Here is a 27,839-nt window from a genome sequence, read left to right as displayed (position 1 = left end):
ACACTGGGTACTCTTAACAACGAAATAATTATAGACTACCAAATAGTTTCTTGCAGGAATTAAAAGAAATTGCCAATGTCAAATGAGAACATGAGATGCGCAAAGTCCTAAATGAACCAGACAAACATCCAGAAGGTTCATCCTAAGAAAAATCTACCATTTTTACATTTTCTCCTTGCTCCTAACAAAAGCTAAACTATCCCTCCGTGTTTCTTCTCTAAGTTAAACAAGAGTGAGCTATGCTATCCACAAAAATCTTCCCCCAAAAATTTCGGCTACGGAGGGGAAGGGGTCAGTGATGTTTGGGGGTTAAAAAAAGAGGAAACCCCTCAACGAACCAATCCTACTCTGTAATAAACGAGAACAATACCCTACTTCCTCTTCTTCTCCAATGGAGAAATTTGCGTGCAAACTCTCAAAGGGTGTTCTTGGAAATAACTTCCCGGAACTGAAGAAACCACTGAGCATCCGATGTACTATGATCCTCCTGATGAACTTGAGGCAGCTGACTCATCAATTGTTGCTGTCCTTTGTTGTTTATAACGAACCGGGCACAGTCTACGGTCTTGATGGAGCCAGAAGAAGACTTTGTGGCCGGCGCTGGAAGTAGGGAGACCAACACCCTCGCAACCTCATGCATTGTTGGTCGCTCAGAAGGGTGGCGCTTAGCGCACAATAAAGCAAGCTGGAATACCTTTTTCACGAGTGATATATCCAAGCATGTAACAGAGACCTCAGGATCTACAGCTTCCATCACTGTGTTATTATCAGCCTTGGACAGTATCTAAACATGTGAGAAAGACAAGACACCATTAATATATCGGATATTAGGACAACAGCGAGGCACACGAAGAAAGGCCATACCATTTGAAGCAAATTAGATTCATTATCAACAGCCTTCTTTCCTGTCAAGAGCTCCAATAAGACGATGCCAAAGCTGTAGACATCCGATTTTTCAGTCAGCCTAGATGTTCGGGCATACTCAGGGTCAATGTAGCCAATCGTTCCGAGCACGTAAGTCGAGGCATGTGTTTTTGCAGTTGGGAGGCACTTAGCAATTCCGAAATCTGAGATGCGAGCCTCAAAATTCTCATCAAGCAGGATGTTAGAGGATTTAATGTCCCGGTGAATTATCCGAGGATTGCAATCGTGATGAAGATACGCAAGTCCCTGTGCCGCACCAACAGCTATTTTCAAGCGTGTCTCCCAATCAAGTTTTACCTTCTTTGGTGGTCCTATCAGAAAACAAGAAAAAGATTTCAGTCTCCGAGTTGTGCTTGTAAATTAATAACAAAGAAAAAGCGTCAAGCCCACAAATTTCAGCACAAATCAAACTGCACCTGCTGCTGTGACAATGAACCCATTTTAAACTAGAGCATATGATAGTGGAAAGCCCCATTGAAGCAATAAGAACTATCAATTTCTTGAAGTATTAGTCACCCTTAGGAAGAATTTTGCTGTCATACTATGAAAATGTCCGCATGCATCTTGTTACTTCTGGCGAACAATAAGCATAAAACGACATAATTGAACACAAAAGTTCAGGAACTAGAGCTAACCGTGAAGAAGATCCCATAGAGAACCATTTTCCATGTAGTCATAGAAAAGGAGATTCCCGTAAGGAGATAATGCATAACCATGAAGGCTGACAACATTCCTGTGTCTGATACTTCCAATGGTTTCAAGCTCAGTTTCAAACTCTTGCAAATTGTGAGGATGCTGATTGTAAAGTCGCTTAATTGCTATTGGCCGGGAATTCTTCAATACACACTTGTATACTGTACTTGAAGCACCATATCCAACAATATATTTTTCACTGAAGTTCTCAGTGATTCTCATTATATCATCTAACGTATGGATAGCCATATCCATGTGAAGAATAACAAGTTTTGGAGGACCTAAGAAAGCGACAGGTTCAAAGGGTAAGTATCATAGGAGAGAAACGCATAAAAAATTTCAGTTGCTGTCCCAATGTAAATAGAATGCACATAAAATTTGATTACCCTGGATGGTCCTCTTGCAATTCTTCACAAGTTGATTCCGACGCTTCGAGTTGTAAATGGCGACGATCACCATGCATAACAGACTGAGAAATCCCACCAACATACAAACAACTGCAGTTCTGGACAAAATTCCTGGGGAGCAAGTCATAAAGAATTGATTTGTCAGGAGTTTGTTGGAGAAAGGAATGACGGCAAAAGAAGATCAGATAATATTAGGCCATCACCTTGGGATTTTGGCACAGAAGGGTAACATATAGAGCCCACCCAATCACCACACAATAAATCATTCCCTATAAAGCTGAAGACGGATATCCATTAGTATAACTATACAAACTTGCAAGGAAAAAACCTCTCGATTCTTTTACCTATTGGGAGGAAACCGTGAAAAGTTTCCAAGAGGCCGTACAACCCCTGATAAGTTGTTGTAGGATACATTTCTGAAATACAAGCATCCTGTTCAGCAAAGCATTGAATAGAACAGTGAGGAAATGTAATTGAAATTTGGTATGAGAACTCACAGTACGGTGAGACTAAAACACTTGCTAAGTTGATCCGGGATTTCTCCATGCAGGTTATTGTTATTCAGTATTCTGTCACACAACAGCAAGGAAGATCAACTATTACTTTCCAATTTTGCAATGTCCAAATGTATTTGAAGACTCAACCAAATATATGCAATAAAGATACTATAGGAACCATTTCTGAAAAGTTAGCAAGGCACTTACAGAGATACAATGTTCTGCAACTGGCTCAACTCTGCAGGAATGGTGCCGGAGAGATTGTTGAATGACATATCACTGCAAGAGAACCATAACAGTAAGTATAGGCAGGAAAATGCAAAGAAAAAATCACCAAAGATAAAGAAAACCACTGAAAAAGAACTGACATGATCTGTATGCTTCTGAGATTCCCAAACTCTGCCGGTAGTGGCCCTTCAAGATGATTTCTGCTTAAGTTCCTGAACAAAGCCGTCGCACAAGATTACTGCTATATGACGAGTTCAATGAGCACAAACAACAAGAGGAAAATACCAACTAGCCCACAGCCTTACAGCTTGAGTAGATGCTCCAGGTCACCAATAGAAGGAGGAACAACTCCTGTAAATTTGTTTCTCGAGAGATCCCTGTAATCAGAGCTACAATAAGTTTCTTGCATCAGAAGCTTAATCCCAAAAGAAAATCCGACATCTATCCATACAATGTATCAAGATTGATAGTACGCCCCAGTTCAGAAGGTATGCTGCCATTAAAATTGTTTGCTGAAAGATTGCTGCAAATTGAGTCATTGTTGTCAACAACAATAGAATGGACAATTCCTTGAGTTAATCAGAATGATCGAAGTACTTATACGAGTATTTCACCAGACATACAGGTAAGTCAAGCTCTGAAGATTTCTGAAACCAGAGGGAATAGAACCACTCAGGCGATTTCCATGCACATTCCTATGAGGCAAGAAAAAGATACAAAATCAATGGATGACCACAATGGGTATATGTAATGAGTTTCATGGCAAGTCCAAAACTGTGGTGACCGAAAAACATGTAATCATCTTACAATTGATTTAACGCTGTGCAAGAGCTTAAATTATCAGGGATTGGTCCTTCAAGATTATTGTTTGCAAGATTCCTAGCCATGTATTAAATCAGTCAATCAGGAACTTAGTAACCATAATCGTACATCAGTAAACATAAAACACATATATGAACACAAAAAAAAAAAAATCACATAGGAAGCTTACAACTCAAACAATTGCTCTAGCTTTCCAAGTTCTGGAGGAATAGGACCAACAAGCTGATTATCATTCAACTGCCTGGAAGAGGAAGCCATATGAAAAACTCCACAAGTCAAGTGACTAGTACAACTGATAGAGTTCAAATGGCAAGAAGTTTCTCACAAGTAACTTAGTTTTGACATATTTCCAAATTCTGGAGGAATCGGACCACTAAGCTTATTCCCATGGAGATACCTGTCATACAATATGAATGAACTAAGACCTCAAGTTAGAAACAAATGCAAGATTAACTATATCCGAACGATGAACTTACAACTTTCCAGTGTATGACAGGTTTCCAAGTATAGGGGGAATTGGTCCAACCAACTCATTTTCACTCAGATCTCTGCAATAAGGAGATGAAATTATTCATCCTATAGGAAGAAAAAAGGTTATTCAACAAAATCTACGTTTTTTACAATCAACAGAAAAGATGAAGTTTGAAGAAACATCGTCACTCCAGATAAAAACAGAATATTCAAAAGGTTTTGCGATACATACAGAACAGCAAGGGCCTGCATCAAACCGATAACTTCAGGAATTAATCCAGTTAGCCTATTCCTCTGCAGAGACCTGAGACACAGCATATTGTCAATTCGTAGCCATAACAAATCAGGAGACTCAGTAATGTCAGGCGAGGGTGATATCCTAGTTACAATGTGCAAGAGTGAAGCTTACAGGGTGGCCACTTGCAGAAAGCCAACATTGTACGGGATTTCCCCAGTGATCTGATTGTATGAAATATCCCTAAGGCAAAGATCATCAATCACTACAAATACAACCAAACGACAACAATAACAAAGCCAAAGACAGAGATAGTGACATACAAGATCTCAAAACTAGTACAATTGCCGATGTTATCTGGAATGGTGCCAGTCAAGTTATTGCCCCTTACATCGCTAGAGACATCAAACGAATACGGAGTAAGAGATCGATAATTGAAACAATTCCAAACAGAAAGCATAGCATAAGCAAGAGTTATCACTTACAAGTACCAAAGACCAGTCAGTTGACACATATCAGGGGACAGCGTACCACTTAAAAAGTTTCCACGTAAACCCCTGTGGAGTTTCAAAGCACAATCAGCGCAAATAAAAAATCAAAGACTTGCATGCTTATAGTACCAAATGACTTCATCCAACACTACATCATCTGAATAGCAGAACTTAACGAAAACAGACAGTTTAAATCAGTCACATTTTCATCACTTACAGATATTGCAATACTTCATTCCAGTAAATTAGCCTTGGTATCTCCCCGGTAAGTTGGTTCCGAGCAAGGTCTCTGAGTCACAGAAACAAAAGATAAATGGATGAATAAGAGAGACCGGTAGCTAGAGATATAGACTATGTGTTATACAAACTGAGTACAGATCGAACTAACAGAGTTTTCAGGTTAGGAATTTGCGTAAGAGTAGAAGGAATGGGGCCAGTCAACTGATTGTTCTTCAGATTTCTGCATGAAAACGGTTGATACACAGTGATCAGCGTGACTGCATCCAAATACCACAGATATGTACCAAATGGCATCATTCCGATCATGACTCACAGGAACTCGAGTTGCTTAAGCTTAGAGATCGAGTAGGGAATGTCTCCATAAAGCAAATTATAAGATAGATCCCTGCGATTCAAATGCAATTCAACTAATGAGCATCACATGTAAGATGACAATAGAAAGAATAATCATGAGGAAGAAAGACGTTTCATACAGGTACGCTAGAAGAGTACAGTCTCCTATTTCATCAGGGATTTGGCCTGTCAACTTGTTACCCTGTAAGTCACTGCCAGTGATAATCTAAGTGAGGAAAAGATAGGGAAGCTGTTTGATGCGTATATAATCCAAGAGAAAACCAAAATACTCCAAGGAACAAGTCATACATTGACTGCAAGTTTCTCAAATCCCCAATGGCTGGTGAAATTTCGCCTCCTAGATTTAGGTTAGACAGATTCCTTCAGCAAACGAAACCATAACCACAGTAGACGCATCAGAAAATCTCTCAAAACATATGAATAATCATCAGCGTCATTCTTCAGCTAAAACGCGAAGCAAGTGCACTACACAAGGGAGACGAGAAACTCACAAAGACACGACAGAGAGGCTAGCGTTGCCGCAGAACACTCCTCGCCAAGAGCAGAAATCGTCATTGTGCGCGTCGTCCCAGTTGAGCAACACATTAGCCACATTGCTAAAAGATGCCTTGACCTTCATCAAAGCTTTTCCTGCTCAAGTTATCAACCGCATTTGAGAACCAATACGGAATCGTCACATGGAAATGGTAATGGAAATCCGACATCTAACAAGTAGTATCAACACGATCACGGACAATAATCTACCGGCAGAGGATTATTCCTCGTTCGCTTTAAGATAACAAAAACGAGGAAACAAAAGTTCTCGAAAAGCAGAAAGTCGGAAGTTGTTGGACTCTAGTCCAGGCGACGCTGGACAAGTAACTGCTGAAAGTGAAGATGAAACACATGGCGAAACAGAAGCGTAGCCAACCAGGAACTAGCGATGGTCAAGACGGAACATGTGGTGAGACCTGGAGAAAAATCAGAGTTTCCGAAACTAGCACATTTCTCTGTCCAAGCGTCACGAGCCGAGCGAAGAAAGAAAAGTTTCGACAGAAGACGACACGAGCGGGACTACGGCGAGAGACGGTAAAAGAGAAGGGACCTTCATCCTCGAGCGTCGAGGCGAGAGGGCAGCGGAGCACGAGCATGGCCATGGCGAGAGCGAGGACGAGGGGTGCGACGTCATCTTCCATTGGTGCAACGGACAGACAACAGGCAGAGAGAATGGTGGAATGAAGAAGAAGAAGAAGAGAGCGAAAAAGAGTCTACTGTTCGTCTCTCTGCTACTTCGGCCTCACCTCTCGCTGAGCCTATCCGCCAAGCGCCCAGTACAGAGACTCCAGAGAGAGAGAGAGAGCAGGCGTTTGGCGTGAAGTGTAAGGAAGGAGTGAGCAGAGATATTATGAAGAGAGAGAGAGAGAGCAATGCTAATGCATTTGCTGTTGGTAGAGAAAGGGAGAGGGGGAAAAAACAAACGGCGAAGACGGGGACGTTAGTGGCTGAACGGGACGGAGGGGATCGCTGACGAGCAATAAAAAGGAAAGGAGAAGGGGGCCTCGCCGGCCGTCATTCGTACCTCCGTTTCCCAATGCGGACCTCTTCTTCTTTTTCGGATACAATCCAAACCCGTAACGGACCACATGGCCACGCGGCAGATTCACACGCCTCCGCGTCCCCCTGGCCGCCTTAATTTTCTCATTTGCAAATTACCAAAAGAGAAAGAAAAAATAAAATAAAATAAAATAATTGCTGCAGCTGTGGCAACTGCTGCAATCAGGAAGCCAGCATTAAAAAAGAGGCTGCTTCGGTTCGTATAAAGCTGTCTCTCATTTGCTGTTGTACTCTCGCTAGGCTCAGCTTTTTTATTTGTTTTTTTTTATAAAAAAAAAGATTTTGTCAGAATTTGTTCTTTTATATTGAAACTGTAAAAAAGAGAGACGGAAAAGAAGATCAACCGGACATATATGCTCCCACGGCTAAAATGATCATGCAGAATAGAGTGCAGCGCTACGTCGCCCCATCGAAGCCGTCGTCTCGGGAACCTAAGATTAATCCCCAGCCGTCGGATCTACTCGCAGCAGCCCCTCGCTATGGGGAAACCTTTTTTGGACTTTTTAACCATTTCGCCACGTTCGTATGAAGACGAGCTCAGCCCAAGCCATCTCCGCCTTTTTATCTCCCGTGGCAATTGCACTTTCAGACATTCGCATGGTCAAATCTTTTCTTAATCACGGAAGAAACCACTACCCAATCTCAAATTTCTTACCTCTTGGTTAACGGGCGAGTAAATGACCATTAAATTTTACGTGGGGCCCACGAAGCTTGCATCTTTGTCCTTATTGGTGCCAGCAGTCGGTACAAGTGGCGAGAATAATCGAAGTTGACGCTTTTGCCCTGTACAAACAATAATTATTTTGACTTTAACTCCCCTGCAGTATCAACTGTCCAGCAGGAGAGTTAAAGTCAATCTTTATAAACAACATCAGTGATTTTTTAATCCAATTATTCAGTTTTTGAGAAATAAGTGCATGTTAATTGAATTACAGTTACATCCACCGCGGCAACTTTCTCCTCTCTTCAGCCGCTGCGTCGTACTAGTGAGTTTTACACGGGCTTGTCTGGGACCGAACGAAGCGAAACACAAACTTCAGGGTCCGGCGGACGAACCGGCCGGGAGGACAGCCACTGTAGCACGCGACCCGAAACCTCCGCTGCCGCGACGACGCGTGGCGAGATTTCAACCGACCTGGCGAGGACAGTAAAAGTCGGAGCCCCAAAAGAACGGTGAAGGACACAGGCCGCGATTTTGTTCAAATTCCCATCGCCGGACGCACGCCGTCAGCCAGGGACAGAGGGGAGGGGGGCCACCAGGGGCCCACGGCCCGAGCCAGAATGTGGGCCCCGAGGGATAGAGAGAGAGAGAGAGAGAGAGAGAGAGAGGGAGGGAGAGACAGAATGCGACACTGCATTTAAATTAATAAATCGGGTCCCCGAAAAAACAGACGGGCGTTGATGTGATGTTGGCTTTCCATCGTCTCAGTGATGCTTTTTTCTTTTAATTGTTTTTTTTCTGGTCGATTTTATTATTAAATAAAGGTCGTTGTGCTCTAATAAATTAATTCGAGAATTTAGTGTTGTTGTTATGCAGGAAAAGGAAAAAAATAAGAAACTCCGGAAAGTAATCATTGACTGAGATTCTGGTCGTCTTATCCCCCGGAGCCGTACTTCCACGTGGACGAACCGGCAGGTTTCAAGTTCCCGTAAAAAGTAAACATCATTAGTATCTGTAACGAGTATCCCTGTTAACGAATATTCATCGAGAGAGAAAAATTTTTCAATTACTTATTCAACAAGGGATTTGTCGGGGAAAAAGCTCCAAATAAAGCATAAAGCGTTTATGCTTTCTTAAATAAGAATTTAAAGTGAGTCTTACTTTAAATAAAGTCTTGAAATGACATTTTTGTTCAAAAAAATTTAATCAAAAATATTTTAATCACACATATTTTATGAACATTTTTTCTTCATTCTTTCTTTTTTTCCCTTCAAAGAAGAGAAGGCGAGGCAATCCTCGCCGTGCCTAAGCGAGACCGCCCAACCCTTGCCGGTGGCCGTTATCTTCCTTGAAGAGAAGGAAAAATAAAAAAATGAAAAAAGAGATAAGAAAAAATGAAAAATATCCAGAAATCGTAAATGACTAAAATACCTTTAGTCATTTTTTTTAATTAGGATGGCATTTTATACTTTTGTTTAAGAAAATGAGAATGCTTAAAATCCTTATTGAAATTTTCTCATTGTTTAACAAGTTTTTGTATTATTTCTATTTTTACAATTTTCTATTCTATTAATTGTGATGAAAAAATATTTGCTAGAAAGTCTGTTTTTATATTTTCCACGTCCAATTTGCTTCTTCCTTTTGTATGTAAGGATAATGATTTACTATTTTTCTGCTCGAGGGGAACTAGATCGGTAATTACACCTGTCAGCCGGTGCCGGTGCCGGTGCATGGAAATTTTGACAGGTGGTCAAAGGGCAGAACGGAAAGTCACCCCGAGTGTAACCAGACAAACAGTGTTTCATTACAGCGGTACAACTACAGACAGGCAGCCCAACACGACAGGGAACCGGAACGAGACTATGCGCGAACGGCGAATGAAGATTGGGGGTCCAGCGCCTTTTGCAGAGGGAATTAAAGACGGGGATTGATGATGCGCATCATAGGACCCGTGAGTGGCTATCGACGACCTATCTATCCCTCCTCCCACCCTAGGGCCTATACACTACTACTTTATTCTAGGTCCTTTGCATTATGCAGTTATTATTATTTTTTGGTCGAAGCAGTTCTTATTATTGAGAAAGTGAAAAACAAAAAAAAAATCTGTCGACCTTTTACCTTTTTATAACAAGTAACCTCCACTCCATGTCTGAGAATTTACGATTATCTTCCCCGCATTTTACAATGAACATTATGTTTCATCCCTTACCTATCGTTTGTTTGGGCGAGTGCGTTTTTTCGAAAAATATTTGCTTGAATTTTCACTCACTTAATTCGTAAAAAATAATTTGAACAATGAAAAATTTATGTATAAAATTAAAAAAATCGATTTCTAAATTTAAAAAGATGAAAACATTTTTTTAAATTGCTCACCTTGACTTTTTTAATATTTGAATTTTTCTTTCTTTTTTCTCATTCCTCCGCCAGTCTACAGTTGCCAGCCGTTGCAAAGGCCAGCAACCGGCAAAGCAAGAAAAAGACAAAAATTATCAAGATCAAAATTTATAAACGAAATAAAAACTTTGAATTTTCTTTTGGCTTAAGGATGGCCTCCTCAAATCTTAGGATGGCGACGGTCGTTGCACTAGCTCAAGGCTGGGTTGAAGTCAAACGACATTTACTTGGTGGCCATGGCCACCGTGGCTAAGCTTTTACTATAGATCTTGCACGACTCTCAAGCTTGTTCCAAATGTTCATGGCTTTCGCGTGCCACGAACTCAGCTCGAGCTTGTGAGGACTCGCCATGACGAATCACAAATGAGCTCGCTCGCAAATAAAGGAAAAATCAAAACCAATATTTGAAATGCTCTTATTTTTTCAAATACGAGTTTAATGTGATTATATTAGTCGTAAATAAATGTTTGAAGTGGCCATGATAGTTTCAAATAAATGTCTGACCCAATAGGCTTAATTTTCAGTCAATGAAGTGCATTTTCGTCCAAAAACAATTTTAATTCTCAATTCTTTTTTATCTTTGTCTTTTCTTTTTTTTCGCGTTTTTTTTCTTTACTGCAGTTGATGAGGGCTCGACGACCCTCGCCCTCTTCGGGCATCGCCAATGGCCCGTCAGATAAGCCACCGGCGAAAATAAAAGAAGAAAATTCGAGAAAAACTTGAAGGTCGAGCCCTTTTTTGAGATTGACATAATCACTTTAGATATTTATTTGAAAAAAATGTCCATTTCAGAGCCATATTTGATAAAATGATAACACTGCAGACCCTTATTTGAAACAATATGCCTGTCAAGCCCTTATTTGACAAAAATGAGAGTATTTCAAGCCATTGTTTGGATTTTTCCCTATAAACAAAAGCACGATGGATGCGGCGAGAGATACGTTTGCGGTGAGCGTTGGCGAAAGCAAGGGTTTCATTGTTGACATTATGGTCGGGCTTTGAATGTTGTGAGCGGGAGTAAGCATGGTCCGAGTGGGCAATTCTCACCCTAGAACCGAGAACCAATTTCGAATAATTGAAATCGGGTACCACCCCTTGGTTAGATAGATCCATGTGGTATGATTCCCAAGTGGCTCGGTGGAATCGATTTTACCAAGTAAATGGAGGCGATCGAGAGCGCGACTTTGAGTCGATGGGTGTTGAGGTCGTAAGTCAATGGAAGTTGAGACACGGACACGGAGAGATCAAGGCAAGAGCGAGACATTAAGAGTCCGAGATGAGAGAGAGTAGAGATCAAGACGAGAGCAAGAGTTCGAGATGATATGAGCGGATTTCAAATTAATGATTTAAGATTTTTCATATTGAATATTATATATTAGTGGTTCAATATGGGTGGGCGGTTCCACACTGGGAATTGGGAACTAGACCAGAACCAATTGGTTTCGATCCGGTCTTGTCCAATCCGATTTCGGGTGATTCTTGGTTCCTTTGCACACCATTAATTGTGAGGTGGCTCTCAACGGTCGTTGTGCTACATCATGTGCAAATATATAAATGATAAATAAAACAGAGTGGGAGAGAGAACTATTCATTGATTTTGGATGTTCGGGAGAGTATATTATTTTAGACGGAGGATATGCAAATTGAAAGTTTGAAAAAATCAGGAGAATACGTGATATATAAAGATTATGGCTAGGGCAATTATCTCTTGTTGTTATTATTGTGCATGAATGCATTATGAATCCTCACCACAGTCCTCAATCGAGACTTTTGATCACGGAACACGCATCGGTCGGGGAGTGGGCGTGACTTGCGGCACCTAGTCCATTTTTTGGCGGGGCCGCATATCCATCGGTTTTACGAATTTTGTTAAAATACACACATAATACACGCCTTTTTTTTTTTTGTCGGGAATAAGAAAATTCTGCAACGCTTGCTAAGCAATCAATTAAGAAATGTTTGCAACTTTTAGATGCACTGATTTATTTTGACAACAGTCTAAAAGAAAAGGTAAACTCAACAAGTGACTAGTTGCAATCGTTATTAATGTATGTTCTCAATAGTAGAAGAGTGGGAAGTGGCGGCGTCAGTGACTCTTTCCAAGCATGATCGTGTGGGTTTTACACCCGCACCGGATTGAGTTTAAGTCTTTAACTTAGTTCACAAGACAACGATCTAAAAGTCCGAAGCTACCAAGCTCGTCATCGTGATCCCGCCAAAATGCTTGCAACTTGAAAATTGATTCTCACGAAGTATGCCATGGCTTGTAAAACGAGCTGTCCAGAGGTTTGCTCATGAAACAAATCAAACTAGCGAGTCCATGGAATATAGGCCCCATTTGGTTCAACATTAGGAATGAGCATTGAGGCTCTAAAGCCCCTTGATTAAATACAAATTGTGTTTTCATTCATTTTTTACGTCACTTTGAGGAGATGCAATTATATGTTAAATGCTCTCCAAAATCCTTTAGCCCAAAGTATCTCTAGAGATACTTTGGGCTAAATGACTTTTGCGAAATGTAACTATTTTTTTTTATAAATTTGTCACCTTAGCTTGCCGCCACCATTCGCCGCCGCCCATAGCAACCTTGCCCCGCCCACCGGCCGCCGCCCGCTTCCCGCCGTTCGATGCCACCTATCCCCGTCGATTGCCGCAGATTGCTATCCATCTTCGCCGATCGCTGCCAGCCATCTGTCACCGGAGCCACCCGTCGCCGCTAACCGCTTGCCACCATCGCCACCACCGACCACTGCCGCCGCCGCCCACCACCGACCGTTGCTCTCCGACGCAGCCGACCACAGCTTTTTTTTCAAAAAGTAAAAATACTTTACAAAGTTCGTTTTTCACCGAACAGTATTTACGTAAAAGTTATTTTTCAATGTGTTTTTAAAATATACTTTACCAAACACCACTTGCATTTTGAAAGATGCCTTTAACCCAAATGTATTTGCATTTTCTCAAAACCTCTTGGCCAAATGCTAAATCAAACAGGCCCATACTTGTTATGGTAACTAACCATTAGTTTTCAAGCTCACGTCATGCATACGTGTGTATGATTAGTTTTCATTTTGAATGCTACGTAATAAGTCCGTTGCAATATTCATAATTTAGAATGGGAGAAGCATTTTAAAGTTCCCATTAAATGCAAGGGCGAAGTTGGGTCTTGCATTTCCAAGTACAAGTAAAAAAACTTTGTCTACGTCCAGATACCTAGCGGAAATTAAATAGTTGACTCGTTAATTTTGCCTTTTTTGTTGGGGGCCTAATCTCACATTTTTCTATTCAAAGCTAATCCCCCCCCGACAATTAGGCTTCTTTTTTCTTTTTGGATAGCCAAAGTAAAAGCCATGACAGGACATCATATTTGGTTTTGACAGAATAAAATCGGATATAAAGGGGATATAATCCGAGTGAGATAAAGGTGGATAAACTAGTATAAAAGTTAATTGGCAAAACAACAGACTTCTTGAAATAATAAAAATGAAATAATAATAAATATAAAAAGGTACTTAAATTCTCATATCGGGATAAGAAAATTCAAAATAACAAAACAATAAATAGCTAACAGTAATTTTCGTTTTCATTTAGACCTATTTTTGTTTATGTACTTTATTCTTTTTCTACTATAAGATATATTCTATATAGCTAGTATTTGAATTTGCTGCATGTTTTTGGCATATTAGTATGGTTTGTTGTAAGAAAAAAAATTATCGAGGAATGATGGAAGGGAATTAAAAATGAAATAAAAAGGAGAGGGAAAATAATAAAAAATAAGTAACTAAAAATGAAGTAGAGCAACTCTGATTTCAACGCACAAAATTTACACTTGAAAATGATCTTTTCAATTTCTCACGATTGAGGTGCAAGGAGATTTTTAAGAGAAATCCTATCCTATCCCGTGCCCTCCTCCTCCTCCTCCTCCTCCTCCTCATGTAGCTCTTCTTCACATTGAAGCATTACAACTCTTTTGTATTCTCGATTTAACGCTCCATGAGAAGTTCCTTCTCCCCCGTAACTCTATGGTTCATACTTTGAACGTTGTGAGTAGGAGTGAGCATGGTTCGGGCGGGTGATTCCCACCCTAGAATTGAGAACCGGTTCCGAATAATTAAAATCGGGTACCACCCATTGGTTACATAGATCCATGTGGTCCGATTCCCGAGTGACACTATGGAATCGATTTTACCAAGCAAATGGAGGCGATCAAGAGCGCGACTTTGAGTCGATGGGAGTTGAGAGTTGAGGTCGTGAGTCAATGGAAGTCGAGACACAACGACAAAGAGACCAAGGTAAGAGCGAGACATCGAGAGTCCGAGAAAAGAGAGAGTAGAGATCAAGATGAGAGCGAGAGTTCGAGACGATATAAGCGGGTTTCAAATTAGTGATTTAAGATTTTTCATTTTTTTGTTATGGATTAAATATTACATATTAGCGATTCGGTTTGGATGGGCGGTTCCACACTTGGAATTGGGAATCGGACCGGTACCTATCGGTTCCGGCCCGATCCGATCCAATCCGATTTCGGGTGATTCTCGATTCATTTGCACAACCCTAATTGTGAGGTGGCTCTCAACAGTTGTTGTGCTACATCATGTGCAAAGAGATAAATGGTATATAAGAGAGAGAGAGAGAGAGAGAGAGAGAGAGAGAGAGAGAGAGAGAGAGAGAGAGAGAGAGAGAGAGAGAGAGAGAGAGAGAGAGAGAGAGAGAGAGAGAGAGAGAGAGAATTATTTATAGATTTTGGATGTTCAGGAGAGTAGATTGTTTAGACAAAGGATATGCAAATTCAAAGTTTGAAAAAATCAGGTGAATATGTGATATACAAAGGTTATGGCTATGGCAATTATCTCTTGTTGTTATTATAGTGCGTGAATGAATTATGAATCCTCACCACAGTACTCAATCGAGACTTTTGATCACAGAGCACGCATCGGTCGGGGAGTGGGCATGACTCGCGACACTTAATCCCTTTATCAGCAGGGCTGTTGGCTTTACGAATTCTGTTAAAATACGCACATAATACACCTTTTTTTTTTTTTCATCAATAAGAAAATTCTGCAACATTTGCTAAGCAATCAATTAAGAAATGTTTACAACTTTTGGATGCACTGATTTATTTCGACAATAGTCTAAAAAAAAAAAGAGGTAAACTCAACAAGTGACTAGGTGCAATATGAATGTATGCTCTCAATAGTAAAAGAGTGGGAAGTGGCGGCGTCAGTGACTCTTTCCAAGCATGATCGTATGGGTTTTACACCCGCACCGGTTTGAGTTCAAGTCTTAACTTAGTTCGCATGACAACGATCTAAAAGTCCAAAGCTAGCAAGCTCGTCATCGTAACCCCGCCAAAATGCTCGCAACTTGAAAATTTATTCCCACGAAGTATGCCATGGCTTGTAAAACGAGCTGTTCCGAGGTTTGCTCGCGAAACAAATCAAACTAGTGAGTCCATGGAATATACTTGTTATGCTAACTAACCATTAGTTTTCAAGCTCACGTCATGCATACGTGTGTATGATTAGTTTTCATTTTGTATGCTACGTAATAAGTCCATTGCAATATTCATAATTCAGAATGGGAGAAGCATTTTAAAGTTCCCATTAAATGCAAGGGTGAAGTTGGGTCTTGCATTTCCAAGTACAAGTAAAAAAACTTTGTCCACGTCCAGATACCTAGTGGAAATTAAATGGTTGACTCGTTAATTTTGCCTTTTTTGTTGGGGCCTAATCTCGCATTTTTCTATTCAAAGCTAATCCCCCACCTCCCCCCCCCCCTGGGGGCGACAATTAGGCGTCGTTTTTATTTTTGGATAGCCAAAGTAAAAGCCGACAGACTTCTTGAAATAATAAAAATGAAATAATAATAAATATAAAAAGGTGCTTAAATTATAATATCAGAATAAGAAAATTCAAAATAACAAAACAATAAATAGCTAACAGAAATTTTCGTTTTCATTTAGACCTATTTTTGTTTATGTACTTTATTCTCTTTCTACTATAAGATATATTCTATATAGCTAGTATTTGAATTTACTGCATGTTTTTGGCATATTAGTATGGTTTGTTGTGTGAAAAAAAAAAATTACCGAGGAATGATGGAAGGGAATTAAAAATGAAATAAAAAGGAGAGGGAAAACAACAAAAAATAATTAAATAAAAATGAAGTAAAACAGCTCTGATTTCAACGCATAAAATTTACACTTGAAAATGATCTTTTCAATTTCTCATGATTGAGGTGCGACGAGATTTCTAAGAGAAACGCCATCCTATCCTCTCCTCCTCCTCCTCTTCGGTAGCTCTTCTTCACGCTGAAGCATTGCAACTCTTCTGTATTCTCGATTTAAAGCTTCATGAGAAGTTCCTTCTCACCCGTAACTCTATGGTTCATGCTCTCTCTCTTACTAGATTCGATATTCATTAGCTAATCTATCTCGTCGATGTCACTAAGCCCGTTTACATTTTCTGTCATAGGCGAACTCGTGGGTCTGAAAATTTGCAATGCTTTTCTTCGTTATTTAGGGTTTGAATCACACGATGATTATGGCTGGATTGTTGAATGTTGTCTCCGTTTGTGTATTTGTGATGTTTTTGATAATAACCGTAGGAAATTATAACTATATATGTTTTTGCATTTTCAGATTCATTTATGCTAGTATGCATTGCAATTCTTACAAAATGATAGATATCCATCTTCATTATTACGATTCACGAAAGTGTGGATAACATATATAAAAATCCATTGATTTAACCATCTTATCCAATCCTATATCGTCGAGAATTTAAATGATCAAACACAGTCTTACAAGAAAAAGTACATAAAAGGGCTAAATGCAAAATAGAGGGGGAAATGGGAGGCTACATTGACTTGACCAATTAGGTATAGCGAGTAAGACACACTGACACCAACTTCTCCGCATAAAAGAAAATTTTGACATTTCATCGGCTAAAAATTAGAATTTAACATGAAAAAAGTGAGAATGGGAGTATGCCACTAACTTATTCATGTCTCTAGCAACTTTTCGTATATAAAAAAAATTACTATTGCATAAAACGCGAGTAGTAACTTTTATATAATGATTTTTTTTTTTGCCTCAATGTAGAATAAGTGTTTAATAAATGCACATTTTAAGGGTTACCTTCAAACTAGGGGCTTTCTTGAATCATTGGCATGGTTGAAGGGTTACCTCACCAAAGAAGGGAGATTACTCACCCCGTCCAGTAACTTGTGCTGCTTGGATGCTATTCTTTTTTAACACGTCGATGCCCGCACGTTTTGCATTCTTAATTGTCACTTATATCTTTTTATTCTCTGATGGCGGGAAATATCCTCTAGATGTTTTATGTATGAGGAATCTCGAAGTCCGAACGAGATCTCAGATGATACGGTTTAAGAATTTACTTAGGGACAAGTTGGTGTTTTCTATAAGTCGGTAATAATTTTCTTCAGCGAAGAGCTGGTTATCGTCAATAATGTGGGCCATGGGTGTCGTCGATCTTTTGGACACACAGTGACGTGGAATTTCTCTAAAGTGAAGGAATTTTTGTTCCCTCGGCCTCCTCGTTGGCCTTCCTCTTTTTCTTCAAGACATCAATTGGGCTTTGAGAACAATGAAAAGCCCGTGAGGACGGACTTGTCCTCTAGCTCCCGACTCCCCGGAATCGCATATTCCCGCCACCCTTTCGCAACTCGCTATGCTCCTACAGCAAACACGTGTCGCTACTTCCATCCCCTCGATCGCCCATCACCAACGCCACATCCAACGAAGCGTGCTCGCCACACGTTCTTCCCCCACCTAATTTCTCAACCTTCGGAAAAAGCAAAATGTGTAAGCGGTCCACCGTCATCCGTCACTCCACGAACAAGTAGCTGACCTTCTTCACTCTCGCTCGAGCTCATCATCCATGGCGTCGATTTTGAATCTAGCGGGCGTAGGTCTTTCGTCATCGGTGGCGGTGCGGAGGCGAGGCAGAGACGGAGGATTCGCCGGTGCGGTCGAGAGAGCGAGGACGAGACGGTTGGTATCGGTGAGGGCGGAGGCTCAAGCCATAAACCCCGAGATCAGGAAGAGCGAGGAGAAAGTCGTGGACGCCGTCGTCGTTTCCGAGCTCTCGAAGCCGCTCACCGCTTATTGTCGGTAGGTCGCCGATGTGGCTTTCGATTTTGAAGTTCAACGTTTCGAGTTCATTTCGCTGTCGTCGCTTTTAGAGCATGATTGCGTGCATTGGAGTTATTGCTGGACAAGGTTAGTGATTAGCAGTTACTCTCGTGGACCTGTTCCCACGCTAGTGGTGGCTGACTGTGAATGAAACCGTGCATTTGAATTGGCCCTTGCAATAGAGAGGAAATTGCCTCGGTTTATTCTAGTAGTCCAAGTCAATTACATCACAGAAAAGCGGGACCTACTGAAAGACAGGATTCGCATATTTGTTATTTAACCTAAATTAGTCATCTCTATGTCATCGGTCTATAGCTAAAGGATGAGGCCATTTTGCTTTATTCAGTAGTGGGACAATGGGTCTGTACTGTACTTGTAAGATAGTGCACCTCAATCGAGTTCAACTATCTTGGGTAGATTATATTTCCGGTGCTACATGCTGTCGCTGCACATTACTCGTGGAGGAGAGATGTGACTACTCGGCAATATGAAATGGAAGCATTTTGTTCATATGCATTGATGGCTGGTGAATGGTGTTACTAACTTCTACTTAATTACTCAAGTGCGGGATCGTTTTCCAGGAAAGGGGATAATGCATACGCAGGGGGTGCAGGGTGTTTAGTATAGTACTTTCCTGCATACGTTTCTTGGATTGGTTGTGACGCTCGTGCAGGACGGATTAATGACTAGGAATTAGCTGACTTTATTGTACTTTGTCAGTTCGCAGATAATTGGTTGGAGCAATGTCTGATAATTTCGTGGTTTTACTGGGGATATGTGATTTAAAGAACTCCTATACATTCTCAGGCTGAATCATGCTGTATAAATTACGTCATGATATACATCTTCTGTTGTACGATGTCTCATATTGTAACTCATCTCGTGTTTCCTCGGTTTTTGAACTTTGATTGCAGATGCTGGAGATCTGGGACGTTCCCCCTCTGTGATGGCAGCCATGTGAAGCATAACAAAGCTACCGGGGACAATGTCGGTCCTTTGCTGTTGAAGAAGCAAAAAGAGTAGATTGTAGTGTGTTCATATGGCCAATTTGGCATGTTAAATTGAAAGTCTGAATTTTGCGTGTGTACGAGGTGAATCTTGTCTGTCATACTACAGAACAAACTGAGTTGCTGCTCCCGCAATAAATAAGCTGAAAGTACTTCTGGGTTCGTTGATCGTGGGTTGTTGTTTTCTTTCTCATGTTTGCATGGTATTTATGCCATGACTTCTAAAGCTGGAGGGTTAGCCCACTATTACTGCCGTGTCCTCTCATCGATGCCCCTCTGCAGATTTTGAGACCCTTTCAATTCGTGCCATCTTGTAATGGTACTTCCCCTTTTTTATCTCGTATATAGCTCTCCTTTACAGGTTTCTCGTGCTTAATGTATCTAAGTTTCATGTTCCTGTTATGTATGATGGTTTTCCCTTTGCTGCATATTTATCAATTTGACAGAAATTTCGAGTGTACTCTTTGATGTCATTTAGCTCCATTTAGCGAGCTGCAAGCACCTCTTCCTTTTTGCTTCTTGAACTTTGGCTAAATGGGTTCCCAAACTCAATGGGAAGTAATGCCCCTGACTATGGTTTTCCTAGTTAGAAATACCCAGGGGTAATGAATGGGAAGATCGCAATTATGTTCTTAGAGAATCAGCCGAAGCTCATCAGTCCATGGATGCGAGTTTCTCTGCACGCATCCAAGGCTCTTTCAAAGATGGACCGTGAGGGATGAATTTGAAACCGGCATTGCTTTTGCTGCTATCCTCTGGCGTAACTGCTTTAACGTTGCTGTCAATTAATGTCGGATTTTGTGTACATAGGTATTGCTGTTCGTGAAGAAATAGTTTGCTGCTTTAAGGTTTATATGAGCCATTGGTATGAGAAGAAAGAAAAATCTACACGGGCACTTTTGTTAATCAATGAAGTTATCGCCTGTCCTTTTCCTTGGGCCTAGAAACTGGAGCTTATCTTGGGCCTGCAGCTTGCTAGACCCAGGCCAAAGGTGCCAAATCAGCGGGATCAAGCAAGTTAGTTTTCATCCTGGGCCTCGTTCATCCAGTTAGGCCTAGCAAGAACAATACCCCTTCTTTTTTCCTTCTGTTTTTTAAACCTTTTAATTATGCTAATAGCCATGCGAATCTTCTGGTAAAGAGATTGAAAGATGAGGATGCTAGTATTAGATGTGCGGGGTTCGGCTCCCAATCTCCAACATCCACGAGCTCATCCCTCTTCGAGGTATAAGTTGGGAAGAATTACATTTTGCCCTTCGAGTTTTAGGATTGCGGCTATTTATCTCCCGACGTTGTTCTTATTGCAACTTGCCCCTTGATACGTTGAAATTTGTAGCAACAAGGATTTGGGCTATAAAAATCAATTTGATATCAAGCCCAAATTTGGCGACGTCCCTAATGGTGGTGGTAAGGTCCTAATCGGTGCGGTTGAGAGACTAGAGAATCACCTTTGACGAGGACGAGACCGGCACCGCCGGTGGTGGGCAGTGGCATGATGTGACATCAATGGAGGTATGTATGTTTCACGACAAATAAATGAATTGAATATTTTTTTTTAAAATGATCATTCGTATTGTCTAAAATATTTAGTCAATAAAAAATTTTATCATCGCGAATAAAAAAATAAATTTTACTCATTCATTTTGTAATCGATATAGGCGATTACTTGTAGAAAATGTTTTCTAGAACTTTCTATTTATTCTACCTCTAACTTTCTTTTATCCCATAAAAAACCTAAAACTTTAGGTTTAGTTCCAATTTCACAACAAACTATTTTTGTGTCGTAAAAAATCACAATTTTTTTTTTGAGTCTTAAATCTATCCCTATTAACCCTCTATCCGAAATTTCTCTTAATAACCGAGAGATGGAAAACTCTCGAGTGCAAGCTCTTCGATTACGAGATATTGAAGACTCCCGAACACGAAAGATTGAAGATTGAGTGCAAAATCGAAGATCCTTATCAAGATGGAAGAAGACACTCTTAAAAGTAAGAACAATTGAAGAAAGCCACATCTAATTGCTCTAGTTTTTGTCTTAAATTTTGTATCCAATAGGACATCATTTGGGCTAACATGAAAATTCTTCTCCGAAAGCCATCTTCTATATAAAAGTTGGCAAAAAGCTAGAGCAATGACGTGGAAATGCTATGTCACTAAGGGCGATTTTGGGTGGATGGTTAATAGAAAAAAAGTTAAAGGAAGAATTGAGACGGGATTTCAAGTTAGTGTTTTTTTACGAGACAAAAGAAATTTGAAGTAGATATGGAACTTGATCAAAATTTTAAGATTTTTACGAGATGAAAAAAAGTTTAAGATATAATTATTACTGCAGTTAAAGTTTGAAATTTTTTTGGGTACTGGAAAAATAAACGGAGTTTTAAAAGGTAATTAAAAGAAAGGCGAGGTAACCCGTAAAAAAGGGGCGAGGTTTTAGATATTTCCTCAGCAAGACGGAAGCATTTGAAAAATTTTAGACCAAAGAACGGAGACGGTCGCTTGAGCTGGGCAAAACGACGTCATTATTCAGCTTTTTGGAAGCAGTTAGATGATTCCGGCCCTCCTGGGCCGAATCTTGCAATCCAACGGTGGGCGTCGATTTCAGTAGTTGCCTCCACCATCCAACGGCCAGAATTCACTCAACCTCCAAAGCCATATAAACTCAAAACCCTAAGTCGCAATTCCTTCCCTGTCTCTCCTCTCTTGCTCCTGCTTGCCGCAGCTCACCGTCACACCATTCTTCAAGCAGGAGAAGAGAAAAGAGAACAAAACTCCTCTCTCACCTTTCTCGTCAGTTTCTCTGTATCCATCATCTTCATCGATGCCTTCCATAGCTATATCCGATTCAATTCAATCCTCCGAGAACTCGAAAAGCAAAAGCGAAGAGAAGAAGATGAAGGCAAAGGTGCAGCTCGAGGGCGAAGGTTTTGAGTCTCCGGCGTTGGAGAAGAAACATAAGAAGGAAAAGAAGAGCAGCAAAAGCTCCGAATCCAAGCAATCAAAGCTCTTGGAGCATCAGGAAGTTGCGAAGAGGGAGAAGAAGAGGAAGGCGTTGGAGGTTGGCGAGGACGACGATGAAGGTAAGAGCGAGACCAGCTCCGAGTTGGTTGACCCCGAGAATTTGAAAGCGAAGAAGGAGGGGGAGAAGAAGAAGAAGGCGAGGTTGAGCGACGGCGATGATGAGGTGGTTCAGGAGGAGAACCCCAACGCTGTGTCAAATTTTAGGATTTCGGACAGCTTGAGATTGAAGTTGAAGGACAATGGGATCGCGTCTTTGTTTCCCATTCAGGCCATGACGTTTAATATCGTCCTCGATGGGTCTGATTTGGTCGGCCGTGCCCGCACTGGTCAGGTATAAATTTTTTTATTTGAATTTCGTAGGATTGATATGTTGATGGTCGCGTGCTTGTTTGATATCTGCCAGTTTAACTGACAAATTAGATAAACGAATGGTCTGGACGCTGGAGTAATAATAGTGTATGATGGCGGGAAAGGGTCACAAAGCTGACCTGTTTGAAAAGATTAGATTTTATTTGCTCTACGACTTGTGAATGGTTGATTTATGAGCTTGGTGAATATTGTTTTATCACTGTGAGGCTGCTAATGAGTTTGCGTGGTGGTTTTATTAATGGCGAGACAAAGCAATTATAGTGTAGAGTATGGCACAGTGCAATTCGGTCGTGAAATGTCTTTCATGCATTTCCGGTCCTATTTCCCTGTGTTTCACTCCTTCACCTTCTTCATATAAGCCAAATCTTGGCTGATGTTTTATGGCATGTGAACCTACAGCTAATAAACCTTTTGGCTTGTGGCAGAGTCATCCGTACATTATTAGTTCACTGGTGTTACTTGGGATATAAAACAATAAATGTGTAAAGACTGTTTGGCCGCTGTTGCTTTTCGAATTTTTTATAGATGATTGGCTGCTAGGAACATGAGTTTTTGAACTGTTTGCTTAGTTCTGTAGTTGATGAGTTTTAATTTTTTTTTGCACTGATAATCACCTCGTTCACTGTGCGAATTGTACCAGGGAAAAACTCTAGCTTTTGTCTTGCCCATTTTGGAATCTCTGACGAACGGGCCTGCAAAAACCTCAAGGAAGACAGGATATAGTAGGCCACCTAGTGTGTTGGTGCTTTTACCTACTAGGGAGTTGGCCAAGCAGGTAGTGCAAGCAAGCTTATGGAAATAATCTCATCTAGATACAGAGATAGATATCTGACATCTTTTACTCTATCATTTTAGGTGTTTTCTGATTTTGAAGTTTATGGTGGAGCAGTGGGCTTAACATCATGTTGTTTGTATGGTGGGGCTCCCTATCAAGCTCAGGAGAGCAAATTGAGGAGAGGGGTTGATATAGTGATTGGAACGCCTGGCCGCGTAAAAGTAATTCATTGAATTGGAATATTGTTTGGTTTTCTTTCACCTGCTGGGAATAACGGTCATCTTCACAGCGTTGATCTTATTTGTTACATCTTGTGGCAGGACCACATTGAGAGGGAAAATATTGACTTGAGCTCTTTAACCTTCCGTGTCCTTGATGAGGCTGATGAAATGCTAAGGATGGGTTTTGTTGAAGATGTGGAGCTAATTCTTGGTGCGTGTGTGCTGCAATTTTTCACTTTGAAGTTTCTGGTGGAATTATGCTCCACTTATATATAGCAATTACAATTCTTATTAGTGAAATTTCAGCATTGGGTAGCAAGATCTTTATTTTCTTTTTCTGCCTTTTAAATGCTCTACTACATGTAACATATCTCTTATTGTGCATCCATTAAGGGGGGCACAAACCAATATTGTTATTCCTCTCCTCGAGGCATGCCTGAGTAGATTTACATAAGGCATTATCTAAGCTGCAGTTTGGATTTTGATCATCTACTGAGATATTTGAAGTCTCACTATACTAATACTGTTATTTTTTTGATTTAACCATGCTGCTTATAAAAGTGCATAAACTTATCCCTCAATTCTTCTGGTTCTTGCAGGCAAGGTGAAGGATTCAAGTAAAGTTCAGACGCTGCTCTTTAGTGCTACCTTACCAGACTGGGTGAAGGGTGTACGTAATTCATTCTGGCAAAACTGTTTTGTTGTTCAGTATTTGTGTCTCAGTTGTCAATGTTTGTTTTTTTTGTTTTTTTTTTTAATTTGCTGCTGTGCAAACTTATCTTCACCCAACTTTTCCTGATACCATAACTTTGCATTTCCAGATTTCTTCTAGGTTCCTTAAACAAAACAAGAGAACTGTAGATCTAGTAGGTAATGAGAAAATGAAGGCCAGCACCAATGTGAGACATATCGTTATCCCTTGTACAAGCTTGGCCAGACCTCAGCTTATCCCAGACATAATACGCTGTTACGGCAGGTTAGTTGTTTCCATTTTCATTTCTTTAATGCTGTGCTCTTTTGTTAGTCACGAGATTTACTGAACACTCTTTAAACTTTCTTCTCCGGTTGGATTTTCTTTAGTGGAGGCCGTACCATAATTTTTACTGAGACAAAGGAATCTGCTTCTCAACTTTCGGGATTGCTGACTGGAGCACGGCCCTTGCATGGAGACATACAGCAAGCCCAACGAGAGGTAAATGATGAATGTGCGGAATCTTTATACGTATTATTTCATGTAAGGGTATTAATTTTGTAGCATACTGAAGAGGAGATGAACAAGGAAGAGAGAGCATGCTTTGTTATACTAAGTTACATGACTAGGAATAGTTGGTTTACCTGCTTTGCAGTTGTCAACCACATATAGTGGATGACAATGTTGTGCGAGTTCCCTACTTTGTTAATCAAGTCAACCAACCTAGTTTGCCTAGATGTTCATTTCCTTGGAGAGTGCTGATATATTGATGCATGGTGGTTGTACAAGGTATAAATGATTAAGGTAATAAGCGTTACATCCAGAGGCATCGAGATTGGTCTGTAGCGAAAATTTTCCTTTCATTTATAAAATATTTTAAGAGATTAAAAGTGGCTGATGCTTTTAGTGGGGTACCTACCCTCTGATTTTTTACTGATAAATGTGCGGGTTAGGCTTCAATAGTATGAATTATGATTCTTTTTTGTTGGATCTGATTCATTGGTAGTCCGGCATCGTGACTGTGGAAACAAGATTCTTTGGTTAATTTGCATGGGCTATCTGTTTAACTGATGCATTCCTTGTATCTTATTTTGTGGTTTCGTGTATGCTAGTATTTCTAGAAAATACCTCTCATACTCTAGGGCATGTTTGGTTACACTTGAGCAAAAGCAAAAAGTACTTCCTGCTAAAATGTAAAATGTCATATGAATTTGAGAAAACTATGAAGAAATTGTTTATGAATTTACATGTCAATACTTGAGTGTTGTGATAATTTTCAGAGTTTCATTTTTAAAAATAGTGTGTGAGCCACAAGATTTATATTATGCAAAACAAAATTGAAAGGTCATTCCGGACACATGCTTAGAATGGCGACCAATGACCATCTATATTAAGATGGCTGAAACCTCTTTTGCCTCTTAATTGACACATGACACTATTTTCCTTACTTAAACGTTGCCTCTTGAGTGCAGGTTACACTTGCTGGTTTCAGGTCTGGCAAGTTTATGACATTAGTAGCCACGAATGTGGCGGCACGAGGATTGGACATCAACGATGTCCAGTTAATTATCCAGGTATGCTGTATATGGTATGTTCTGATTTGGTTTTTTTTTCTAAATGTGTTCATGCTGATATTTGGCATTGTTTTTTTGGAAGTGCGAGCCTCCACGTGATGTTGAAGCCTATATTCACAGATCTGGACGGACGGGGAGAGCTGGTAATTGTTTAACTTGAAACTGCATTTTCCATACTTCCATTATTTCTGCAGCTTGCCAGATGCTGAGGGCAATGTTGTTCTCTAGGCAATACTGGAGTAGCTGTCATGCTGTACGATCCAAGAAGGGCAAATGTATCTAAAATCGAAAAAGAGTCTGGTGTAAAATTTGAACACATTGCAGCTCCACAGCCAAGTGATGTTGCTCAAGCTGCTGGCGTCGAAGCTGCTGAATCAATAACACAAATTTCTGATAGGTACAGTCATTCTTTTTAATGAGAAGCTGAATTATTGTCTATAACAACGAGATGCTAATAACCTCCGAAATGCAGTGTTGTTCCGGCATTCAAGTCTGCTGCCGAGCTACTACTGAACACGTCTGGCATGTCGGCAGTAGAATTACTTGCAAAGGCTCTTGCTAAGGCTTCTGTAAGTTTATTGTCCGCTCACGTCTTGTTACCTTAACAAAGCTGATTGCTTATTACATTATTTTATTGCACTTCGTTGACATGCATCTCTTTTCCTTGTTTCTTCGGTTTTTTAACAAATATAATCTGTACACTCTTCCTTTTTCAGGGTTATAGTGAAATAAAGAGCAGATCACTGCTTTCATCACTTGAGAACCATGTAACCTTACTTCTTGAGACTGGAAAGCCCATTTATACACCTTCGTAAGTATGCATGATCTCTGTTGTCAAAAAGTTGTATTGCTTTGCAGTACTGCATTGTAGATATTGTGTGGATGTGGGGGCTTGGCCCCCTTCTAGGTTTCTTATTGTATTCTATTCTCACCTGATCTGACTCTGGGTTTATATATCACTTTGGTTTTCAGGTATGCTTTTGGTGTCCTGAGGAGATTCTTGCCTGAAGAAAAAGTAGAGTCCGTGAAGGGTCTTTCTCTCACAGCTGATGGAAATGGCGTGGTATTTGATGTGGCAGCTGAAGATCTGGATGCTTTCCTTGCTGGTACTTAAACTACTGAACTCATCAGGCTCCTAAGTCATATGTGATGCTGCACTTTGCACATACTTTTCATGGATTTTTCTCTTATTTTAGCAGACTATGTTGTGGGTTCATCAGCCTAGTGCAGCGGTTCAGTCAGATTCTCATTATCTGGACGATGATTGATTTTGATATTTATTTCCCTCATCTGAATTGCAGGTCAGGAGAATGCAGCAAATGTAAGCTTAGAGGTGGTAAAAACATTGCCGCGTCTCCAGGAGAGAGACCAGTCAAGAGGGGGAAGATTTGGCGGTGGGGGTGGTCGTGGCGGCTTTGGTGGTAGGGGCGGTGGTTTTTCTGGGGGTAGAGGTGGTAGTTTTTCAGGCCAAAGGAATGGCCGGTTTTCTGGTGGCTTCAGTGGCGGGAGAGGTCGCAGCAACAGTAGAAGGTGATAAAGTAATCTGCAGCCAGTTCCTTGGAGTCTGACCTTCTGAAAAAATGGAAGGCATTGATTTAGGTCGATGCAGAAATTTTGGCTGATTTTATGATTGTAGAGACGTAACCTCAAGCGTCTGTAACGACCCACTTTAGGATAATTATTTGGTACCGTGGTCCTATATTGTCCTATTTCCTCAGTCAACTTTGTCTTATTTTTTCCCAATTTTTTGTGGGGGCGTTTTAGTGATGTCTCCACCCTTCTAATTTTTGTTTTTGTTGCAAATGTGAGGTGTATGCTTGAGTATATATATTCTTAATCAGTTCCAATATAAGAGTTGCTTTCTACTTTTGTGCTTTTCAACGGTGGAAATGCAATGATGCTCAGCTTCACTTCATTTTTTTTCCTTTTTATCTTACCATGTAACCATGTAATTCGATGTACCCATGGAGTGCCAAGGTTCGAGTTCGAAATGATAAAATCTCATGTGGGTAAAAACTA

General features: G+C 40.5%; 3 protein-coding genes across 4 annotated transcripts; 2 read left to right on the top strand and 1 right to left on the bottom strand.

Moving 5' to 3' along the window:
* Positions 1–59: 59 nt before the first annotated feature.
* On the bottom strand, positions 60–6,832 carry LOC115742508 (LRR receptor-like serine/threonine-protein kinase ERL2). 2 transcript variants are annotated; one of them, XM_030676844.2, is made up of 27 exons: positions 6,643–6,832; positions 5,854–5,992; positions 5,651–5,722; positions 5,482–5,553; positions 5,322–5,393; positions 5,157–5,228; positions 4,986–5,057; positions 4,763–4,834; positions 4,601–4,672; positions 4,452–4,520; positions 4,275–4,346; positions 4,048–4,119; positions 3,897–3,968; positions 3,741–3,812; positions 3,557–3,628; positions 3,373–3,444; positions 3,201–3,272; positions 3,055–3,126; positions 2,890–2,961; positions 2,729–2,800; positions 2,522–2,593; positions 2,369–2,440; positions 2,228–2,301; positions 2,004–2,135; positions 1,560–1,898; positions 865–1,235; positions 60–784 (listed from the first exon to the last, which is right to left on the bottom strand). In XM_030676844.2, the coding sequence occupies exons 2-27, from the start codon at positions 5,979–5,981 to the stop codon at positions 416–418; spliced, it is 2,850 nt and encodes a 949-aa protein (XP_030532704.1). In that variant the 5' UTR covers positions 5,982–5,992; positions 6,643–6,832; the 3' UTR covers positions 60–415. The 2 variants fall into 2 exon arrangements, with proteins under 2 accessions (XP_030532704.1, XP_030532694.1); XM_030676834.2 differs by having other exon boundaries at positions 6,447–6,759.
* A 10,959-nt stretch (positions 6,833–17,791) lies between these two features.
* Positions 17,792–19,506, top strand: LOC115746164 (CDGSH iron-sulfur domain-containing protein NEET). The gene is made up of 2 exons (XM_030681882.2): positions 17,792–18,144; positions 19,080–19,506. Exons 1-2 carry the CDS (start codon positions 17,912–17,914, stop codon positions 19,186–19,188), a joined length of 342 nt encoding a protein of 113 aa, XP_030537742.1. The 5' UTR covers positions 17,792–17,911; the 3' UTR covers positions 19,189–19,506.
* Positions 19,507–21,851: 2,345 nt separating this feature from the next.
* Positions 21,852–27,685, top strand: LOC115741956 (DEAD-box ATP-dependent RNA helicase 7). The gene is made up of 14 exons (XM_030676011.2): positions 21,852–22,521; positions 23,200–23,334; positions 23,415–23,555; positions 23,655–23,766; positions 24,155–24,225; positions 24,377–24,531; positions 24,636–24,747; positions 25,719–25,820; positions 25,903–25,963; positions 26,049–26,217; positions 26,293–26,389; positions 26,537–26,631; positions 26,793–26,926; positions 27,122–27,685. Exons 1-14 carry the CDS (start codon positions 21,991–21,993, stop codon positions 27,352–27,354), a joined length of 2,148 nt encoding a protein of 715 aa, XP_030531871.1. The 5' UTR covers positions 21,852–21,990; the 3' UTR covers positions 27,355–27,685.
* Positions 27,686–27,839: the final 154 nt, after the last annotated feature.

The sequence above is a fragment of the Rhodamnia argentea genome, chromosome 7 (genome assembly GCF_020921035.1).
Source record: "Rhodamnia argentea isolate NSW1041297 chromosome 7, ASM2092103v1, whole genome shotgun sequence".
Taxonomy (NCBI): Eukaryota; Viridiplantae; Streptophyta; class Magnoliopsida; order Myrtales; family Myrtaceae; genus Rhodamnia; species Rhodamnia argentea.
Note: the sequence above shows the minus strand (reverse complement) of the source record. Positions and strands in the feature narration are given on the sequence as shown.

Coding starts and splice junctions, on each gene's coding strand:
- LOC115742508 (XM_030676834.2), bottom strand. CDS start 6,537: ATGGAAGATGACGTCGCACCCCTCGTCCTCGCTCTCGCCATGGCCATG. Junction 3,127..3,200: donor ACTATCAATCTTGATACATT/GTATGGATAGAT, acceptor CTCTGATTACAG/GGATCTCTCGAGAAACAAAT. Junction 2,302..2,368: donor TCACGGTTTCCTCCCAATAG/GTAAAAGAATCG, acceptor ATCCGTCTTCAG/CTTTATAGGGAATGATTTAT.
- LOC115746164 (XM_030681882.2), top strand. CDS start 17,912: ATGGCGTCGATTTTGAATCTAGCGGGCGTAGGTCTTTCGTCATCGGTG. Junction 18,145..19,079: donor CCGCTCACCGCTTATTGTCG/GTAGGTCGCCGA, acceptor CTTTGATTGCAG/ATGCTGGAGATCTGGGACGT.
- LOC115741956 (XM_030676011.2), top strand. CDS start 21,991: ATGCCTTCCATAGCTATATCCGATTCAATTCAATCCTCCGAGAACTCG. Junction 22,522..23,199: donor GCCGTGCCCGCACTGGTCAG/GTATAAATTTTT, acceptor GAATTGTACCAG/GGAAAAACTCTAGCTTTTGT. Junction 24,532..24,635: donor ATAATACGCTGTTACGGCAG/GTTAGTTGTTTC, acceptor GATTTTCTTTAG/TGGAGGCCGTACCATAATTT.